Raw genomic sequence first — 19,333 nt, forward strand, 5'->3', positions numbered from 1 at the left:
TAGCTCTGATCTGCTTCCTTCTGTGACCTTCCTTAGACGAGGACTTGCTTCTGGCCTGTTGAGATGGCCTGGGTCCAAGTGGTGCCAAATGGTGGATAAGAGTTAGAAGTTGGGCCCGGGGGCAGCCACTAACCTAAGGCCAGAAAGGCCCTCACACTTGGTAGCACTGAGCAAGCTTATCCTGCTTCTCCCTCAGACTGGCCCCTGGGAAGTCAGCAGGGCAGGTAAATTCCTGACAAATAGGGTTCTATGGAGAAGCAATTCGTCTGGTTTACCTACAGAAACACTACCTTGGCGTTGGACACCAGAGCTAAGAAGAATGTGAGCAAAATAAACTAAACCTGGAAGGCAGGTTTGGGGAACAAATGTAGAAGTGTTTTCTATCTTTTATGTGCCTCTTTACCTTAAACCCCATCTTGGGCATTTATTCCCAAGCCCCATGTTGGGATAATGATATGGTGGGTGTGATCTTTTCTTGAAAACTGATTGTCAGCTTTTGATTTGACAAGTTAAGTCCCAGCCTTAATACAATTGATGAGCATTTTGCAGAGTGTGTATAGGAAGAAGCTTTTTTTAAATGTGCATATCTATTATAAATTTTTGCTTTGCCATTACCATCCATGGACAGAGGAGCCTGGTGGGCTAGTCTGTGGGGTCACAGAGTGGGACATGACTGAGTGATTAACATACATTACCATAAAGTTTTTGTATAGCAATCTATATAGCTGTAGATCAGCAACTTAGAGCCATCATATATATTGCTTGCTGATCTCTTGATTCCAGTTGCATTTTAAACACCCTGCATTTGTACTCTCTGCCCCTGATTACTGTTTTTATATCATATTTTACATCTAATTGCTTGTTTATCTCTACACTGCTTTTTGTGGATGCAAGTGATTTTACTACCTTGTGAAAGTCCCTCAGTTGTGTCCGACTCTTTGCAACCCCATGGACTATACACTCCAGGGAATTCTCCAGGCCAGAATACCGGAGTGGGTAGCCTTTCCTTTCTCCAGGGGATCTTCCCAACCCAGGGATCGAACTCAGGTCTCCCGCTTCGCAGGCGGATTCTTTACCAGCTGAGCCACCAGGGAAGCCCAATCATGAACTTTTTTTCACTGCCTTAGTCTTAACCTGCTCATCAGTTTAGGATCGGATGGTTTCCTACCTTTACTCTGTTTGCCTTTACCATACTTTATTGTTTCTATTTTATTCTGCCTACAGAAGTTCCTTTAGGATTTGTTGTAAAACTAGTTTAGTGCTGAATTCTTCTAAATTTTCCTTTTGATTGCTCCATTAAATCTGAACATGAGCCTCTCTGAGTATTATTGGTTGCAAGTTTTCCCCTTTCATCACCTTAAATATGACATGCCACTCCCTTCTGACCTGCAGTTTCTGCTGAAAAACCATCTGATGATTTTATGGGAATTTCCTTGTATTTTATTTGTTGCTTTCCCCTTGTTGCTCTTAATATTCCCTTTTCATCTTTTTTTTTTTTTCATTTTGATTGTGATGTGTGTGTGTGTTCCTCCTTGAGTTAATCCTGTACAGGACTCTCTGGAATTTCTGGACTTGTTCACTGTTTGCTTTCCCAGGCTAGGGAGTATTTCCAGTTATTATCTTTCAAATATTTCTGAGGTTCTTTCTTCTGTTATCCTTATGGGACTACTATAATGTGAATATTATAGTTGATGTTGTCCCAGAGGTCTCTTAAACTGCTCTCATTTCATTTTTTTTCCCTTGATTCTGTTCCATAGCAGTGATTTCCACTACTCTGTCTTACAGCTCACTGATCTATTCTTTTGCATCATCTGGCCAACTTGATTTCTTGTAGTGTATTTTTCACTTTAGTTATCATATTTTTCAACTCTGCTTTTTTGTTCTTTATATTTTCTAAGTATTTTTTAAACTTCTGAGTTCTCACTCTGAATGTGAGAACGTGCATACATTCTCTTCCTGAGTTCTTTGATCACCTTTACTTTCATTACTCAGAATTTTTTTTCAGGTAGACTGCCTGTCTCTACATCACTTAGTTCTTCTGTGATTTTATCTTGTTCTTTTGTCCCATATGTATTCCTCTGCCACCACATTAGTTTTTATATGTATGTGGTAGGTTTGTTATGCTTTTCAATCTTGGAGTGACCCTCTGTAAGAGATGTCCTATGCATCTGAGCAGAGCCCTCCCCTCTCATCACTCAAGGGTCAGGGACAAATTGGTCCCTGGATAGGGTGTGGTGTACATGGTGGTTAATATGGGGCTTATATAAAATATAGTTGTAACCGTCTATTTAAGATGATAACTTCACTTGCAAACAAACCTTTTGTCCTCCCCCATTATATGGTAATGTCACAACTTACATCTGTTTATATTGTGTATCCATTAATCAGGTTTTTGTACTAGAATGAAAATGATTTAGCACCACTGCAATAGTAATAGAGAATTGTTTTTGTCTATATATTTACATTTATCAATGAGTTTCATAATTTCTTATGCTCTTATGTTGTTTAATATCCTTCAGCTTTTATCTGTGAAAGTCTTTTGTTTCCTCTTCATTTTTGAAGGACAGCTTTGTCAGATATAGTATTCTTGGCTAGCAGGTTTTTTCCCCCTGCAGCATTTTAAATATATCATCACACTCCCTTCTAGAGGGCAAGATTTCTGATGAAAAATCTGCTTACAGTTTTATGGGGCTCCCCTTGTACCTAACAAATCACTTTGTCTTTTGTTTCAAAATTCTGTTTAACCTTTTAATAATTTGATCGTAATGTGTCTTGGTGTGGGTCTTATTTTCTTTGGTATCCTTTAGGATTCATGGACCTGAATGGCTGGTTTCTTTTCCCAGGTTTGTGAAGTTTTCAGCTATTATTTCTTTGAATAAACTTCCCCTTTCTTTCTCCTCCTGTGCTGCTCCACTGGGTTTTGTTGCTCAGTCATATCTGACTCTTTATGACCCCCATAGACTGTAGCCTGCCAGGCACCTCTGTCCATGGGGATTCTCCAGGCAAGAACACTGGTGTGGGTTTCCATACCCTCCTCCAGGAGATCTTTCCGACCCAGTAATCGAACCAGGGTCCTCCGCATTGCAGGCAGATTCTTTGCCAACTGATGTACCAGGGAAGTCCCCTCCTCCTCCTGGGGCTCTCTGAACTTTCTATAAGTCCTTTAAGCTATCTTTTTTCCCTTTTTACCCTCTGCTTTCCAACAGCCAGTCTTTTTGGTTTGTCAATGCTTTTTTCAGCTTGATTTATTGTTTTGAAGCCCATTAAAGTTTTTCAGTTCAGCTATTGTATTCTTCACCTCTGCAATTTCTGCTTAGTACTTTTTAAAATTTTGTGTGAAATTCTCACTTTGTTCATGCATTCCTCTTCAGTCCTTGGTGAGCATCTTTATGACCATTATTCTGAATTCTCTGCCAGGTAAATCACCAATCTCCATTTTATTTGGCATCAGTTTCTGGAAACTTATCTTATTCTTTTATTTGGAACATATTTCCTTCTTTGTTTTCCTTGACTCTCTGTTGGTTTCTACACATCAGATAAAACACCCACCTCTCCCAGGCTTCATGGACTTTCTGTGTATAGTATGAGATAAACCTCACCAATTATTCTGGCCCGAGATTCTGAGTGCCTCTCAGACTATTGTGCTTGTCCAAACTTTCATCTTTGTTCTTATTTCCCAGCAGGAAAATAAAGTATGTCAAGTCCTCAGAAAAGGTGACAAGTCAGTAGGTCAAATAACAGCTAGAAAAGTTGGGGCACTAAATGAGTAAACCAAGTCCTTCTCTAAGTGAGACATCAGAAGCTGGAGTTTATCACTCACTTGCTCTACAATGAACTTGGGTGAGGAACTGTGGCAAATTTCTGCACCCTTATTCAGACCAACCACTCTTTCAAATGGTTGCTTGCTGTATTGCTCCCAGAGTCTTAGCAAATGCTGTGTAATGTTAGGTTTCATAGGTGGGTTAAAAGTAGCCCCTTGGGTAGCAGCTGGAAGGTGGGGGTCTTGATGTGAAGTTCAACTCCCTCTAGGGAGAAGCTGGGAGCTTGATTTTATCACTGTTGCAAGCAGAGGAGGGTAGGAGCTGCAGAAAGTGCCTGCATACCTGTTTAAACTCCCAGTAGACTGGTCATTGCCTGTCCTGCAGGCTCTCAGAGACAGGCAAGTTAGAAATCAGATCCTCAGGCAGCAACTGTAAGTCAGAGCACCAGTATGCAATTTAACTCCTCCTAGAGTGTAGCTGAGAGCTGAGTATTTTGGAGTGATCTGAGGAGTGTGATGGGAAAAGCATGCAGGGCCATTCAGAATTGTTGCTTTCTCTGTTAACCCTGGGGGACTAATGCAGGCCTCCCAAAGAAAGGCAAGTTAGACCCTTAGATAGCCAGCTGGAAAAGTGAGGACATTGACTGTACAGTTCAGCCCCCAGATAATACCCATTAGCACCAGGGGGCTTCCCTGGTGGCTCAGTCAAGAATCTGCCTGCAATGTGGGAGACCTGGATTCGATCCCTGGAAGATCCCCTGGAGAAGGGAATGGTTACTGACTCAAGTATTCTTGCCTGGAGAATTCCATGGACAGAGGAGTATGGTAGGGTATTGTCCATGAGGCTGAGACGAGTCGGACATGACTGAGCGAATAACACTAACATTAGCTTTCAGATGCAGGCTGGTTAGAAGGCAAATCCTCAGACAGCAGTTGGGAAAGCCAGTGACATGAGCAGTCAAACCCCTTCCAGGATGCAGGTGGGACCTGAGTATTATTGCCTGCTCACTCAGCACCTAGCCAAGGGGAAGGAGCTGGGCAAGTGTTGCACAAGTTTAAAACTACCTTATAGTTCCTTGAGGTCTTGGGGAACAAGCAAAGACCAGGCCCCATCAGCTCCCAGAGGATTAGAAGCCAGTCCTTCAGGAGGCAGCCATAAAAATTGGGATGCTAGATGTGTGGTCCAAACCCTTCACTCAAGTTGAAGCTGGTGGTTGACAGTTTCCTCCCAAATGCCAATTGTATGGCATGCTGTTGATGATGAAGTTCATGGAAAGGGTGGCTCAGCCATTTCCACCTCTTTCAATGTGGGTATTTGCTTAGTCACCTGGTGTGTAGGAGTCTCTAGTTTTGTGAAGTTTATCAAATCTATGGGTGGAGGGTTGTGTGCCTATTCAGATACTCCTTCCAACATACCCTGCCCTGATGTCCTCGAGCATCTTGAGAGTGGATTTCTAAAGAAAACATTCTGTCCAGCATCAGCAATTTTCGTTCAGCTAGTGCATATTTACTGACTTTGTGGAAGATACTGTGCCAAGTGTTGTGGGGGAAACAGAAATGAACCAGATATGGCCAAAGACCTCAAGAAACTTAGTGTAGCAGGACAGACACATTTTTAAAAAAAGGTAGACTGCATTAAGGTCACTAGGAAAAAGACTTTGAAAGTTACAGAAAAAAATAGATCTCTCGTTTTATCTTAGAATTTGAGTTGAAACGAGACAAGTGATCTAATTTACAATGTTTAACCACTTATTGATAGCAAGTTGTTGCAGCCTAGGTGGGCAAGGGAATGGAGCACTTCACCATGAAAATTAGTTTAAGGATCCAACCGTAGCTCTATTCCTGAACATGTCACTGTGTGCAGGGTGATGCCTGGAAGTTTCACTTCATTATATTTTTGTTATCCCCTATAATCTGGAACCTCAGAGAGCTGTAGAGTATGTACATAAACCTAGATATCTAGAGTGAAAGTGAAGTCGCTCAGTCATGTCCAACTCTGCAACCCCGTGGACTGTAGCCTACCAGGCTCCTCCATCCATGGGATTCTCCAGGCAAGAATACTGGAGTGGGTTGCCATTTCCTTCTCCAGAGGATCTTCCTGACCCAGGGATCGAACCCGGGTCTCCTGCATTGCAGGCAGACGCTTTAACCTCTGAGCCATCAGGGAAGCCAGATATCTAGAGATATCTAGAGTAGAGCTGTCCAATAGGATTTTCTTTGATGACAGAAATGTTCTTAATCTGCACTGTCCCTCAGGCACATGGCATTCTAGATAAGGAGTGGAAGGGGGAGAACTAGGGAAAGCTTGCCCTTTCTTTAACTAGGCACCCATCACTATTATTCACATCTCTTTGGCCAGAACGTAGTTAAATGGCCCACCCAGTTTTACAAAGTAATCTGCTGTGCTGTGCTGAGTCATATCTGACTCTTTATGACCCCACAGACTGCAGCCATCCACAGGCTCCTCTGTCCATAGAATTTCCCAGGCAAGAAGACTGGAGTGGCTTGCCATTTCCTTCTCCAGAAGATCTTCCCCATCCAGGGATCGAACTTGCACTCCTGCATTAGCAGGCAGATTCTTTACCACTGCCCCACCTGGAAAGCCCCACAAAGGAAATGGCAAGTAGTTAATCCATACCTCCTTCCCATGCCTCCCCCTTGGTAAATGTAACAAGCTAAAGTATGGGGTTCTGTGACTAAAGAAAGAAGAGAAGAATGAATATTAAAGGACAGTATCAGATTTTGCAAAAAAAAAATTCTAGAGTCCATGATAATGCAAATTGGGGACATAAATGATACATCAAAAATCACTTTTACACATCTTCTCATTCACCAAAAAAATTCAAATGAAAAACAAAATTAGAATGAATGCAATTATTTTTTCTTTACCAGTCTAAATATTTAAGTTTTTTATTTAAAGCAGCAAATAAATGTGCACTTGTACCCACTAAAAATACATATCAGACACAGAATCATAAAGTTTATTTACTTAAAACATCTGACAACCATCATATTGGACAATCATTTATTTAAAATAATATCCTAAATACTTACAAAAATAAATCCAGTATCACTTCTATTTTTTAAGTGTCAAAGTCTTTGCCATACAAAATAGAAAGAACCTTTTATAAACTAAAAATTACATTTAAGATACATCAAGTTTAATAACTGCACACTATTTTCTTTTAGGGTTGTGCTTTACAAATTTACTTCTTTGCAATGTACAGATTCACAATATGAATGTATGCATAAAACCACATACACACATTTTTACATAGGAATGTTATTCATTAAATACACATACAGAGAACCTAACACAGATAATATTGTGGCCTAAAAGCCATCCCATAGGGCCAGAGGTGTAGAAACAGGTATAGAAGTAGAAGTATTATTTGACATTCAACTTAGCACTCCAGTTATTAACGATGAGGGCATCTTAGCAAGGGATTCTCAGTTTAATGTTTCTAGACAAGACATTAATTCTTAATCATAATTCATAATTATGACATAAATCATTAGTTCAACAGTCTTCTTCATTGAAAAAATACAATGAACTTGAAATATTTTGCGTTACAGTAAGTTAAGCAGAGGATAAACATCACTGTCATATGTATACACACTTTTATTTTAAAAAGATAAAGGAATTATTAATCTTAGAGAAAATGCTGAAAATTAAAGATCATTCCCAAAGTGGTTTTACTTTATAATCACTGGGACATTCAATTCCTTATCAAATACATAAATGCTGAATTTCTCTTCCCTGGTAATATGCACTCAAGCCTCACAACACAAACATGTATAAATCATGGTTCAAGATGAATATTTATAATGCTTTACCACCCACAGGGTGTCAATCTCACTATATTAACCAGATGTGGAAAAGACTCTCACTTCTGATCAGTTCCTGAATTTCCATATAATAATCACAATAATATAGAACTTTAAATTATGTTAGTAATTTATGAGTATAAATACATATTGAGCATGTTAAATTCTATCAACTAGAAAAGTGATAAATCACAAAATTTGCTTTCTCTCTATTTAGGAAAAAAGAATCTAGCCTCACATCCTTATTTAGAAATTGCATGAATTATTTAGAAATTTCAAATATAATAACTGGAAAATTATAAGCAATTGGACTGTGAAAATTCTAATTTATTGAAATTGATGTTTTAGAACTGATTTCATTAAAAGGGAGCTTGAAGAGCTTCTGAAATCTCAATTACAGCAAGTAGTAAACACTAAAGGAGCAGATGTCTTACATTGACCAAAATGTACCAAAATGCTATAATACTTGGAAAATTTTAATTAGCATGCTAAAATAGTTTCATTTCACTAAAAGCCACAGGCAAGCACAGACTATAAAAATATAGGAAAATGCAACCCAACAACATAATTGCACCACCAGTAAAGAACACCAAAATCTAAGAGGTAGTCAAAAGAAGTAACCCTGATAAAACAAAATATCCTGGCAGATGCTCCCTAATCTCAGAGACCCAAACAGAGTATTAAATTCTTACATCTTCAGTGATTAGAAACATTTACTGGTATAGAATCTAAAAACCAAGTATCTGAATAATACTATAAATGGAACAATACTCGTATTTTCAAAAAAACAAAAAGGCTAAGAGGCTAAGAATAAAATCTTTAACAGAGGCCTATAAGCCTACTAAGTCTGGCCTACTGCTGGTTTCTGCGAAGTTTTACTGAAATACAACCACACCTATTTTATTTACATATTGTGTATGGCGGCTGCTTTTATACTTTCAGCTGAGATGAGTATTTGCAATAGATTATATGGCCCACAAAGTCTAAAACACTTACTGAAATATCGACCATCTGTCCCTTTATGGAAAGTCTGCTGGCCCCTGCTCTAGACATGTGCTGATCGGTACTGTAACTGTGAACAGCTCTGGAAAAATTAACTGTGAATGTCACAACACAAGGTATTCAACTGAAAGGAATGTAAGATGCTGGTTACATCACAATTCAATTCCTTTTCATATCTGATATCGTCCTAACATTTTTCTTTTTTTTTTCATTTTTGTGTTCTAACATCGAGTATTTCCAGGTTTTTATAAAAAGATCAAGTACTGCGCTGTCCACTGGAGGTTTCTGCATTTTACATCTGCACTGTCCAGTACTGTAGCCACTAGCCACACGTGGCTGTTGAGCACTTGAAATGTGGCTAGTGAAACCAACAACCTGAATTTTCAGTTTTAATCAATTTGCCACATGGTGGCTTTTGGTTACATTATTGGACAGCACAGATTTTACTCAAATTAAAATTCCAAAGTGTGACTCTTAAAAATGACTAAAAATAATGGAGTAACATCTTTGAGAAAAAGAGCTTTGGGCAGAAATGAACTGAATACCATAAACTCAGCCCAAGACAGGTTTCTTAATTAGTAAACAAGGTAAAACTTATTCCAAATTGACCCTTCACTCTACCACTGTACACTCTCTTTTCAGTGAAGAGGTAAACTACTATCTTTTTTTTTTTTTTTTAACGAGAAGCCCTCTTAATTTTTCACTTAAAAACAATAATAATTTTATGCTTTAAAGCAATAATTGTAATCTTCATTAATTATATTAAAAATAGTGTGGGCATTTCACACAAAGTATACTTTTCAGCTTGCTTCCCGTCAGAAAGTCATCTCTTAAAGTCAAAGTCCATACCCTTAACATTTCAAGCATGCTATACAGAAGCCTTTGTTTATAGTAAGTACATATGAGAACTATGACCTTGTCTAAATCTGCAACATTTCCAAATAATCACTCTACTATGGAGAAGTCATTTCAATATAGTCAAATCTTCCAAATGTTATTTTCCATTACATGATAAAATATACCCATTCAACGACAGAATGAGAGGTCAGATATAATATCTGTGTATTTTTAATCAAAAAATATAACTCTTGCATAGTTCTCCAGGTGCCTACCTGTTCACTATTTTTATATGGACCAGAACAGTAGTTTTAAATTGCATATAACTGATTACACATTGCAAATTAGTTACTGCTACAACTGAGAACATTAAAATATACTAAGTCAATTTGAAATAATATAATACTCTCCAAAGACAAATGTTGAGATGTTTACCTTATTATATCTTCCAATTACTCACACGTGCTCCCCCAGATAGCTACTTCTAAACTCTGTTTCCATATTAATCTGGCAAGATTAATTGCATACATTTTGATTTTAAAAAAGCTGCTATCCAGAAACATACACTTCTTTTCAACCTTGCAGTTAGTTGAAAGATACAAAACATTTTAAGGGCACTTCTGTTTACGTGTTCTTTTGCGGTTTAATCAGTTGTCGCAGCAGGAACTTTAACAGAGAGACTTCTTCTGGTGCTGGTGATGTGGCGCTGCTGTGCTAGGAAAGACCGGGCAGGAGCGCAGGCCCCCGTGTCTTTGCAAGCACCACTGCTGCTCACGAGTCTAGATTCCATCCCCAATTTCTGGAATGCTAGACTCTGAACAAAAATAAACAAATAACATGACTATTTAGAGTCTGCAAAGTGCTTTCCACCTATACAAAGTCATTTAATCCTCAAAACAATCCTGTAAAGCTGGTGTTTTCCTCACTTCTTATAGAGAAAAATAAGAGTTCAGAAGCTAATCTGCACATGATAATACCCATTAAGATAGGAGAAAACCAGGGCATAAAACCCAGTTTCTCTATTTTAATCCATTACATTAGAAATCTTTAAAAACAATAACTTAAAATAATGTTCTAAAATTAAGCTTAAGTATAAAAACAACAAAAAAAGTTCCAAGGCAAACATTCGTATCAGGCCATTATTCCAGCCACTATGAGCAGACACAGCACAAGAGAATAGCTCAGATCAATGGTTGTTAAAGTGTGGCCCGTGGATTAATATCTGCACCACTGGGAATTTAAAAGTGCAAACTATACTTATGGATTCTACCCAGACTGACCAGTTAAGAACCTCTGCAGGTAAGTCTGGTAGTGTATTTTAACAAGTCTTCTGACGCATGCTGAAGTTTGAGAATAACCGACTACTTCAAATTTACTATGGTCTAGCTGTAAATGTGTACATGACAAATTACTGTAGTTGTGGGCTGTTGCGTTCCTTACTAAGGAAGGTCATTACTCCTCTCTCACTAGACCACATTCCAGTTACAGCTTCACTAGTAACGAGTACATACTGTAAGTGTCAGTCACTCAGTCGTGCCTGACTCTCTGCGACCCCATGGACTGCAGCCCACCAGGCTTCTCTGTCCATGAGATTTTCCAAGCTAGGATACTGGAGTGGGTTGCCATTTAAATGCTCAAAAAACACAGGCTGAGAAATGACTAAATAATGCATTATTTGGCTCTAGTATCTTTGCTGATTTATGTGTCAAGAGGCCACAGAGCAACAAGGAAAATAATAAATAAGATCGTCTCTGATCTTAACTAGGATGGATAACCCATGAGGGAAGGTGCTGGGAACATTTCACACAAGGTCTTGCTAAATTAAGGCAGAGTTTATCAAACAGAGGAGGGAGGCAAAGAATACAGACAAAAAGTATGATGGCATGAAAGAAGAAGGCATGTTTGAGGAAGGAGAGCCAGCTCCACGTGATAAAGTACAGGGTTCACAGGTTGAGAGTCCGAAACTCTCCCATACTATCAATAAATACACAGTAGCTAAGGTTGATGGAGAAGGAAATGGCAACCCACGCCAGTGTTCTTGCCTGGAGAATCCCAGGGACGGGGGAGCCTGGTGGGCTGCCATCTCTGGGGTCGCACAGAGTCGGACATGACTGAAGCGACTTAGCAGCAGCAGCAGCAGCAGCAGCCAAGGTCGACAATGGCTGTGTTATTATCTATGCTAGCTGGTTAGAATACCCAAAAGAACCATATACATCAAGAAATGCTACTCTTGAAAACATCCCACTAAGGGTAACAAAATAAAATGCGTTTCAAATTACTTTATACTACTTTCTTTGTTAGGACAGACAGATAATTCTTGAAGAGCAGTGTCTGGACTAAAACAAATAAATACAATAAAGGGCATACTGAGATCAGCTTTATGGATATTAAATGCTGAGCACTAGTAACACTTAATTTTACATTATACAGATATTTGTACTTCCACAGAAACCCTTTATGAAGAACATATTAACTGCTTTAGCTCAAATGAGGCAATTTAAAAAATGTTTATGAATTGCACGAATGCTTCATGTACATTAATTTAAAGGTTAGTGAGTAATGAAATCAATTTAGTGGTTTTGAAAAAGTCAGAATCAACTAAGGACATTAAAATAAAATATAAAGTAAATTTGGATTATGATCAGTTTTGTTTTTTTTAAATAAAAGATCATACAACAAAATACCTGAGTGCAACACACAGTCAGGTTAACTCTGTTCAACTGTGCATAAACAGGAACATGTACTAATTTGTACTGATTCCTTCCATGGTTCATGGTCAAAATGTTTGATGAGCACGGTTCAAGACATCCAATCACTGGCTAAATTTCAACTCACCTTATTATACCAGGCAGAAACAATGAGTTTTTCTTCATAATCACGGAATTTTGCTACTTTACATTCACTCTGGAAAAAGATACGAGGACTATTTAATATCCCAGAAATAAACCCAAACTGCTAAAAATGGATACTTTTTCATTATGCTCATGATCAAGAGAATGTGAAGAATATGCTGGGAGGCACATACGGCAGACAAAATGTAAAGCTGAATCATGGAGAGTATATGCCCAACACCTTTAGGAAAGAGTAAGACTGACTAATAAATCTAGGAACTTAACTGGAAGAACAGATACTGAACAATAACAACAAAAACTGAGCGATTCTATCTAGAGAAAAAAGTAACCACTGGCTTCTGTGACAAAACAGAGCTGCACCTGTGGGGGAGTCAAAACTAAGGAGAAAAGGGATGTGGGGAAAAATAACCCGAAAAATCTTTTAAAATTTCCTGTAAAGCTTAAGCATCAATTGTTCTGTCTCAATCCTTGGTGACTGTATACTAGACTGGCTGTGGCCCTATCTGTTTGCCTAGAGACTGACATGCATTTCTTAACTATTCTAGTACAGCGGATTTTGTAATTTTGTTGAGCACCCGGTATAGTTGACTCACATAAAATGTTATAATCTAAAATATCTGAATGTTCCTACAGATGCTCATGAAACAAAAAGCATACAGGAAACAAAGGAGGTAAGATGCTCTTCTGGATCACATGCACTCCAGGAGGACTGCCCAAGGAGAATGCAGACAGAATAACCTCTGCTATAAACACTAGCTTTCTGCTCTTTACTTCTGCAGTGTGTATACAGATAGGCATCCATAAATTAAAAGTCCATATGCAGGGTCTTAACTGAAGATTTCCTCAGAGCCCTGTATTAGAGGCATGGTTTTATCATCACAGCTGTTAGGGAGCTGCATGTCAGGCAACGACACTGGTGTACTCGGCTCATGGGCTTTCACTGGGAAGTGAAGAATCAGAGCAACTTAGAGTTCAGCAATCATTCAGTTCAAGTCCCATTATTTTACGGATGAACAGACTGACAATTAGAGAGGAAGGTGATAACTTTAACATATATTAACACTAAAGCTGTAACCTTGGCCTCTGATTGATGTGATACTGAATGCTGTGGGTACAGAGATATAAGATATAGCCCCTGTCCTCAAGACACTCTAACACGTCATAAAGAAAGATGCTATTATGGAATGAATTCATGAGTTCAAAGAACATGGAGTCACTATGGAGAGATCACTAACTGTGCCTAAGATATATACGGAGAGCTTTATAAAAGAGGAGATATTCAAACTAGATCCTGAAGAATGAATAGTATTTCTCCCGAGAGGGCCTCTATGCAGTGCTTTTTACAATGCCTGACATGGCCGGACAAGCATTTATAGCAAGTGCCACCATAACGCTGGTGTACATGCTGGATATTAAAGTCTTCAAGTCTTTAAATATTTTTACCACACTCTATCTAATGGATCAGAAATAATGTAAAGAAAATGATAAATGAATACACTTCCCTAAAACATAACCTTCCTAGTTGACTTACAGGGAAAAGAAAAGGGAAGAAGAATCTCGTTAACTGAGTACTGCTGCTGATGCTGCTAAGTCGCTTCAGTCGTGTCCAACTCTGTGCGACCCCATAGACGGCAGCCCAACAGACTCCCCCATCCCTGAGATTCTCCAGGCAAGAACACTGGGGTGGGTTGCCATTTCCTTCTCCAATGCATGAAAGTGAAAAGTGAAAGTGAAGTCATTCAGTCGTGTCTGACTCTGTGCGCCCCATAGACAGCAGCCCACCAGGCTCCCCCGTCCCTGGGATTCTCCAGGCAAGAACACTGGAGTGGGTTGCCATTTCCTTCTCCAATGCATGAAAGTGAAAAGTGAAAGTGAAGTCGCTCAGTCGTGTCTGACTCTTCGCGACCCCATGGACTGCAGCCTACTAGGCTCCTCCATCCATGGTATTTTCCAGGCGAGAGTACTGGAGTAGGGTGCCAGATGAGCTTTGTTTCTTTTTTAAAAAAATGAACTCTCATCCATCCTTTGGTTTTAAAAGGAGCATGATAGCAGAACTCTACTAGAAAGAAGGACTAGCTATATGACTGGCTGTTACAGACAGAGAGACATACAATGCGGCAGGGTACACAAGCTTGGAAAGGCCCATCTTGTGGGCTAGTGAGATGCTCTGTAATAACCATACTGAGTGCTAAAATGTGCTACTCTTCTAAGTTCTTGTGAAACTTGATCATTAATGGAAAATGCTGACAGCAGTTAATTATTAGGATTATACAGAATTAAGAGGGGATAAATGCATATGGAAATTTTACCTCCAGAATCTCAATTCTTCTCTCTTTCTCTGCCAACTGCTTTCTAAGTAGCATTATTTCAGCTGATGCTGGATTTAATTTGGGATCTAAAGTTTTTATTACCTGTTTAAAGGAAAGAAAACAAAACAAATCTCTTATGTTTACTTTGTCAAATACTGAAATATGAACACAGTCCATAAAATTAGTGTAAATAAAGTGGAACATTATCCAGAAAGTGATCCAAGAGTTAACTGCAGAATAATAAAAATAACATTCTAAAGAAATTCAATATTAAAAATAAGAAGATACACATCCCCACATCAAATTTCCTTTCTTCAAGACACAGTACTCAGAAATAGTTACTTAGCTTTATAAAGCTTTGAGCACTGAAGCCTTGAAATAACCCTTTTAAACATTTATCTGACTTATATCAGATAAATTAAAATTTTTTTTAAAGTTTAATTAAAATGAATTCAATAATTATACAATCTGCTGAATATACACGGTTAAGAGTAACAAAAATTTCTTAGCAATAATCTTTTTTATCACCATTATCTAGTTAAATGTAATTCAATACATAAGATCAATATAATAGGTATTGATTTTGTGTGTAAATTCTAGAGTACTCAATTATAGCTATGTAAATTACTACAAGTTGAGTAAAAACAAAGTTTGATCAGATGTTGCTCAGAGTGGACTAAACTAGGTGGTCACCTAGTTTACTAGGTGTTTTCCTACTATGGTGGAAAATCAACTCAGAAATATCAGGTGTAAATTACAAGCAAAAACAAGTTTCCAATAATAAGGTCATTTGTTTGATCTAATTACAAAGCTATTTTAAAGGATTTAAAATTTACTGCAACTCCAATAATTTGGCCACCTGATGCAAAGAACTGACTCACTGGAAAAGACCCTGATGCTGGGAAAGACTGAAGGCAGGAGGAGGGGACAACAGAGGATGAGATGGTTGGATGGCATCACTGACTTGATGGACATGAGTTTGAGCAAGCTCCAGGAGTTGGTGATGGACAGTGAAGCCTGGTGTGCTGCAGTCCATGGGGTTGCAAAGAATTGGACACGACTAAGTGACTGAACTGAAAATTTAATGAATTCAGAAAATTTCATCTATGTTTACAGAACTTAAGGAAAAAAAGACTAGAAGGTAATAATCCCTAAAAATTACTGTGGTTCATTCAAAACAATTTACTGAGCACTAAATGCGGCAGGCACTATGGCAGATGGGGCTACAACAGTTCACCAGAGTCAGGGGACACTCCCATAGAAGTACACATTATAAAAGCAGATATATTAGTGTTCAAATCACAATTACAAAGAACACATTAATAGTTTGTTGCCTCTAAGTGCTAAAAGTATGGTTGTGACTTTTTTATATTTTCTGAGTTTTCTATTATATACACATGCTGCTGCTACTGCTGCTAAGTTGCTTCAGTCGTGTCCGACTCTGTGCAACCCCATAGACGGCAGCCCACCAGGCTCCCCCATCCCTGGGACTCTCCAGGCAAGAACACTGGAGTGGGTTGCCATTGCCTTCTCCAATGCATGAAAGTGAAAAGTGAAAGTGAAGTCGCTCAGTCGTGTCCGACCCTCAGCAACCCCATGGACTGCAGCCTTCCAGGCTCCTCCATCCATGGGATTTTCCAGGCAAGAGTACTGGAGTGGGGTGCCATTGCCTTCTCCGATTATATACATATGGTACTACTTTAACCTCTGCCCTGAAGTAGCATAAGGGTAAAAAACAAAATCATATTTACCAAAAAAGCAGCTGTTTTTTAAATGACAATATTTGATGATGGCAAGAAGATGGGATTCATTGTCACTGCTTCATCTAAGTAGTTATAATACTTTTGGAATATCATTTCAAGCATCTTAACAATGTTCTTATACTTTGACCTAATAATTTTATTTGATAGATAAACCTAGGAATGAGATTAAGACAATAAACCAAAATAAGGCGAAAAACTTTCTATATAAATATGCTGCCTGTAGCCTTATTTTTAGGAGCAAAAAAAAAAAAGACATGGAAACAAAATTTTTCCAACAATAGGATGTCGACTAGGTAAACTATGATATATCCACTCAACTGAAAGAATATTACCTAGCGAGTCTTTTATTTTGTAGTCTGCTTCATATACAAAGTGTCTTCTTTGCCGCTGCATTCCCAGTACTTAGCATAACATTAAATATTAAATTATATCTATATAACATGAGAACATTAAGTTTAAAAATACAAATCATATGATCACAAATCACATGTGATATGATCATACAAACCAAGTGTGTGTTTGTATTATGGTAAACAATCACAGAGATAATAGGCATTGAAAAAAATGCACTGTTAAGAAAATATACCAAAAGGTTATGAGCAGTTGTCTCTGGGAACCTTACAATATATTTTCACTGAAAGCATTTATACTTTTGTTTTTAACTGAGACACTGAACTGTGGCAGTCTGCCTGGATGTTTCACAAGCCTGCCTCCCTAGAAGTTGGGAGCAGCCACGTGCCTGAATTCTGCCCGATGAAATGAGAGGGAAGTGGTTTACACCTGATCCACTGAGTATCTCCCATGCAATCTTGGCTGTCTTCCCCAATCCATAGCTGGACAATGTCAAGTGAATCTGAGAACTCCATAGTGAAGAAGGCTGAGCCTCCGTCAGCTTGGGACTCTGCATGATTGCGCAGAGTAGAGCCCCTCCCACACTGATCAAGAAGTAAACTCCTACCTTGTTAAGCCTTAAAGTCATGGGGTTTACCTGTTGCTGCAGGTACAATAACATTCTTTGAAAATACTCACAGTTAATGAAAAAAATATATTCACGGAAGTAAAAGATTTTATGAAAACAGTACTTACGAATATTTAAGAAAAAGTATGAAATAAGGCCTGGGATTTCTTTGGAAGGCATGATGCTAAAGCTGAAACTCCAGTACTTTGGCCACCTCATGCGAAGAGCTGATTCATTGGAAAAGACCCTGATGCTGGGAGGGATTGGGGGCAGGAGGAGAAGGGGACGACCAGAGGATGAGATAGCTGGATGGCATCACTGACTCAATGGACTTGAGTCTGAGTGAACTCCGGGAGCTGGTGATGGACAGGGAGGCCTGGCGTGCTGCGATTCATGGGGTCGCAAAGAGTCGGACACGACTGAGTGACTGATCTGATCTGATCTGATGAAATAAGGGAAAGAATAGTCTGGTGGACAGTAGACCAGTTTTTAGTTGTCTAATATAGACAATGCTAAAACAAGTTAAACACGTTTTCAAAGCTCAGTTTTCATAAAGGCAAATGTTAACTGTAAGAGCTAAAGATTACGTTACTTACAGTAGTCATTTTCTCCAGTGAGGTTACTGCAACATTTAAACTGTCCCTATGAAGTCATGTGCAGTTATTGTACCTGTTTCTATTTACTGAATAAAAGAAGAGAATTTTATGCAGAGCCTTAAAATACTGCTAATATGTCTGCCTTGCAAATAGGGACCTGACTGACAAGGCAGGGTGGTAAGGAGCGAAGCAATGTGACATAGATCTATGAAGGGGGGTATGGACCCCATTAGAACCCAAGTCACAAAGACCAAAATGCTGGAAGACAAGCCACTCACATTTCTTGCTTTCTCTAAGTACATTTTGTATCTTTCCTCCATTGCTTTCATATCTTCATCTTTCTTCTGAAGAGCAGCTTCAAGCTCATTGATCTTTTGTACTATTGTTGAAATAAAAGAGACATGACCAATTTGAAATACTCCCTCCTCACATAAAAAGAGTACATGTATTTTCTAAAGACTGATAAAGAGAACTTGAGAGAAATCTTTTATTCCTTCTTTATAGTGAATTCTCTAAAACTTTTGAACTATACCCAAGACATCCCTGTTTATTTTGTATTATTTTTTCTCAAAAATATCAATAATCTGCATTCCCAACCTATTTTTCTCCTTTCTAGCAAGTATTTCAATGAGCAAATACAGCTTATAATTTAAGCACAACCATCACAAAGTAAAATGTTCTTTCTACATATTTGAAGCTCATTTTAATCTGATTACAAATTTTATTTACACCTCCAAATTACTAATTCTATTATATTTTACAATGTTTGATACTCCTATATATCATTCAGTTCATTTTATAGATTTACTTTTTGCTTTAAGATATAATCATTTATTAATTACTTAAATCATTGAAAATTATCAATGATTTTTATTTGCAACGTATTTATCTTTGCATTGCCCAAAGACTTATATACACAGTTCTAGCATCCTTCAACTAAAAAGGCAAGTCTTTAGATAAAGTCTGATTCAGGTTTTTACAAATACCCACCGTTCTGGTTTACATCTGGCTGGAGGTCTTCAATGAGCTCTTGTTTCTTCTGTAGTTCTTCATGGACCTCTGTTAGTTTTTCCCTAAGTAATGGAAAGAGCATGGAGGTTTGGAGCCAGAGAGACCTAAGAATGAAAACTGCTTTCTGCCATATAACATCTGTGGACTATGGACAAGTCACTTTCTGATTCATAATTTCCTTATCTGTGAAATGGTAATAATCCCTGGCAAGTATTCTAAGGGTTGGTTGTGAGGATGCAAACTGCCTGACACGTGGTGAATGGCAAAAATTTTAGTTTTTTTTTTCCCCAGCCACCTTAACTTTCCTAAGAAAGTTAAAATAAATATTTTACAGGTTAAACACCCCACATTGCCTGGCGGGCTACAATGGGGTCACAAAGAGTTGGACATGACCGAGAGACTAACACTTTCACTTTT

At 38.4% G+C, this 19,333-nt stretch overlaps 1 protein-coding gene and 1 non-coding gene across 6 annotated transcripts in view; both read right to left on the reverse strand.

Annotated features, from left to right (window-relative positions):
- Positions 1-5,854: 5,854 nt before the first annotated feature.
- On the reverse strand, positions 5,855-5,927 carry TRNAC-GCA. Its single transcript has one exon. It is a non-coding gene; the product is annotated as a tRNA-Cys (tRNA).
- A 789-nt stretch (positions 5,928-6,716) lies between these two features.
- HOOK1 (hook microtubule tethering protein 1) overlaps positions 6,717-19,333 on the reverse strand; it is a 73,683-nt gene continuing 61,066 nt past the window's right edge. For 4 of the 5 annotated variants that reach the window (XM_025288608.3, XM_044944915.2, XM_025288607.3 and 1 more), the window contains 5 exons: positions 18,896-18,978; positions 18,184-18,284; positions 14,589-14,690; positions 12,263-12,331; positions 6,717-10,241 (listed from right to left, as the gene is read on the reverse strand). In XM_025288608.3, the coding sequence (XP_025144393.1) occupies positions 10,071-10,241; positions 12,263-12,331; positions 14,589-14,690; positions 18,184-18,284; positions 18,896-18,978 (526 nt within the window). In that variant the 3' untranslated portion in view covers positions 6,717-10,070. The remainder of the gene's footprint in view (positions 10,242-12,262; positions 12,332-14,588; positions 14,691-18,183; positions 18,285-18,895; positions 18,979-19,333) is intronic. The other variant, XM_025288609.3, reaches the window with a different exon arrangement.

The sequence above is a fragment of the Bubalus bubalis genome, chromosome 6 (assembly GCF_019923935.1).
Source record: "Bubalus bubalis isolate 160015118507 breed Murrah chromosome 6, NDDB_SH_1, whole genome shotgun sequence".
In the NCBI taxonomy this organism is placed as follows: Eukaryota; Metazoa; Chordata; class Mammalia; order Artiodactyla; family Bovidae; genus Bubalus; species Bubalus bubalis.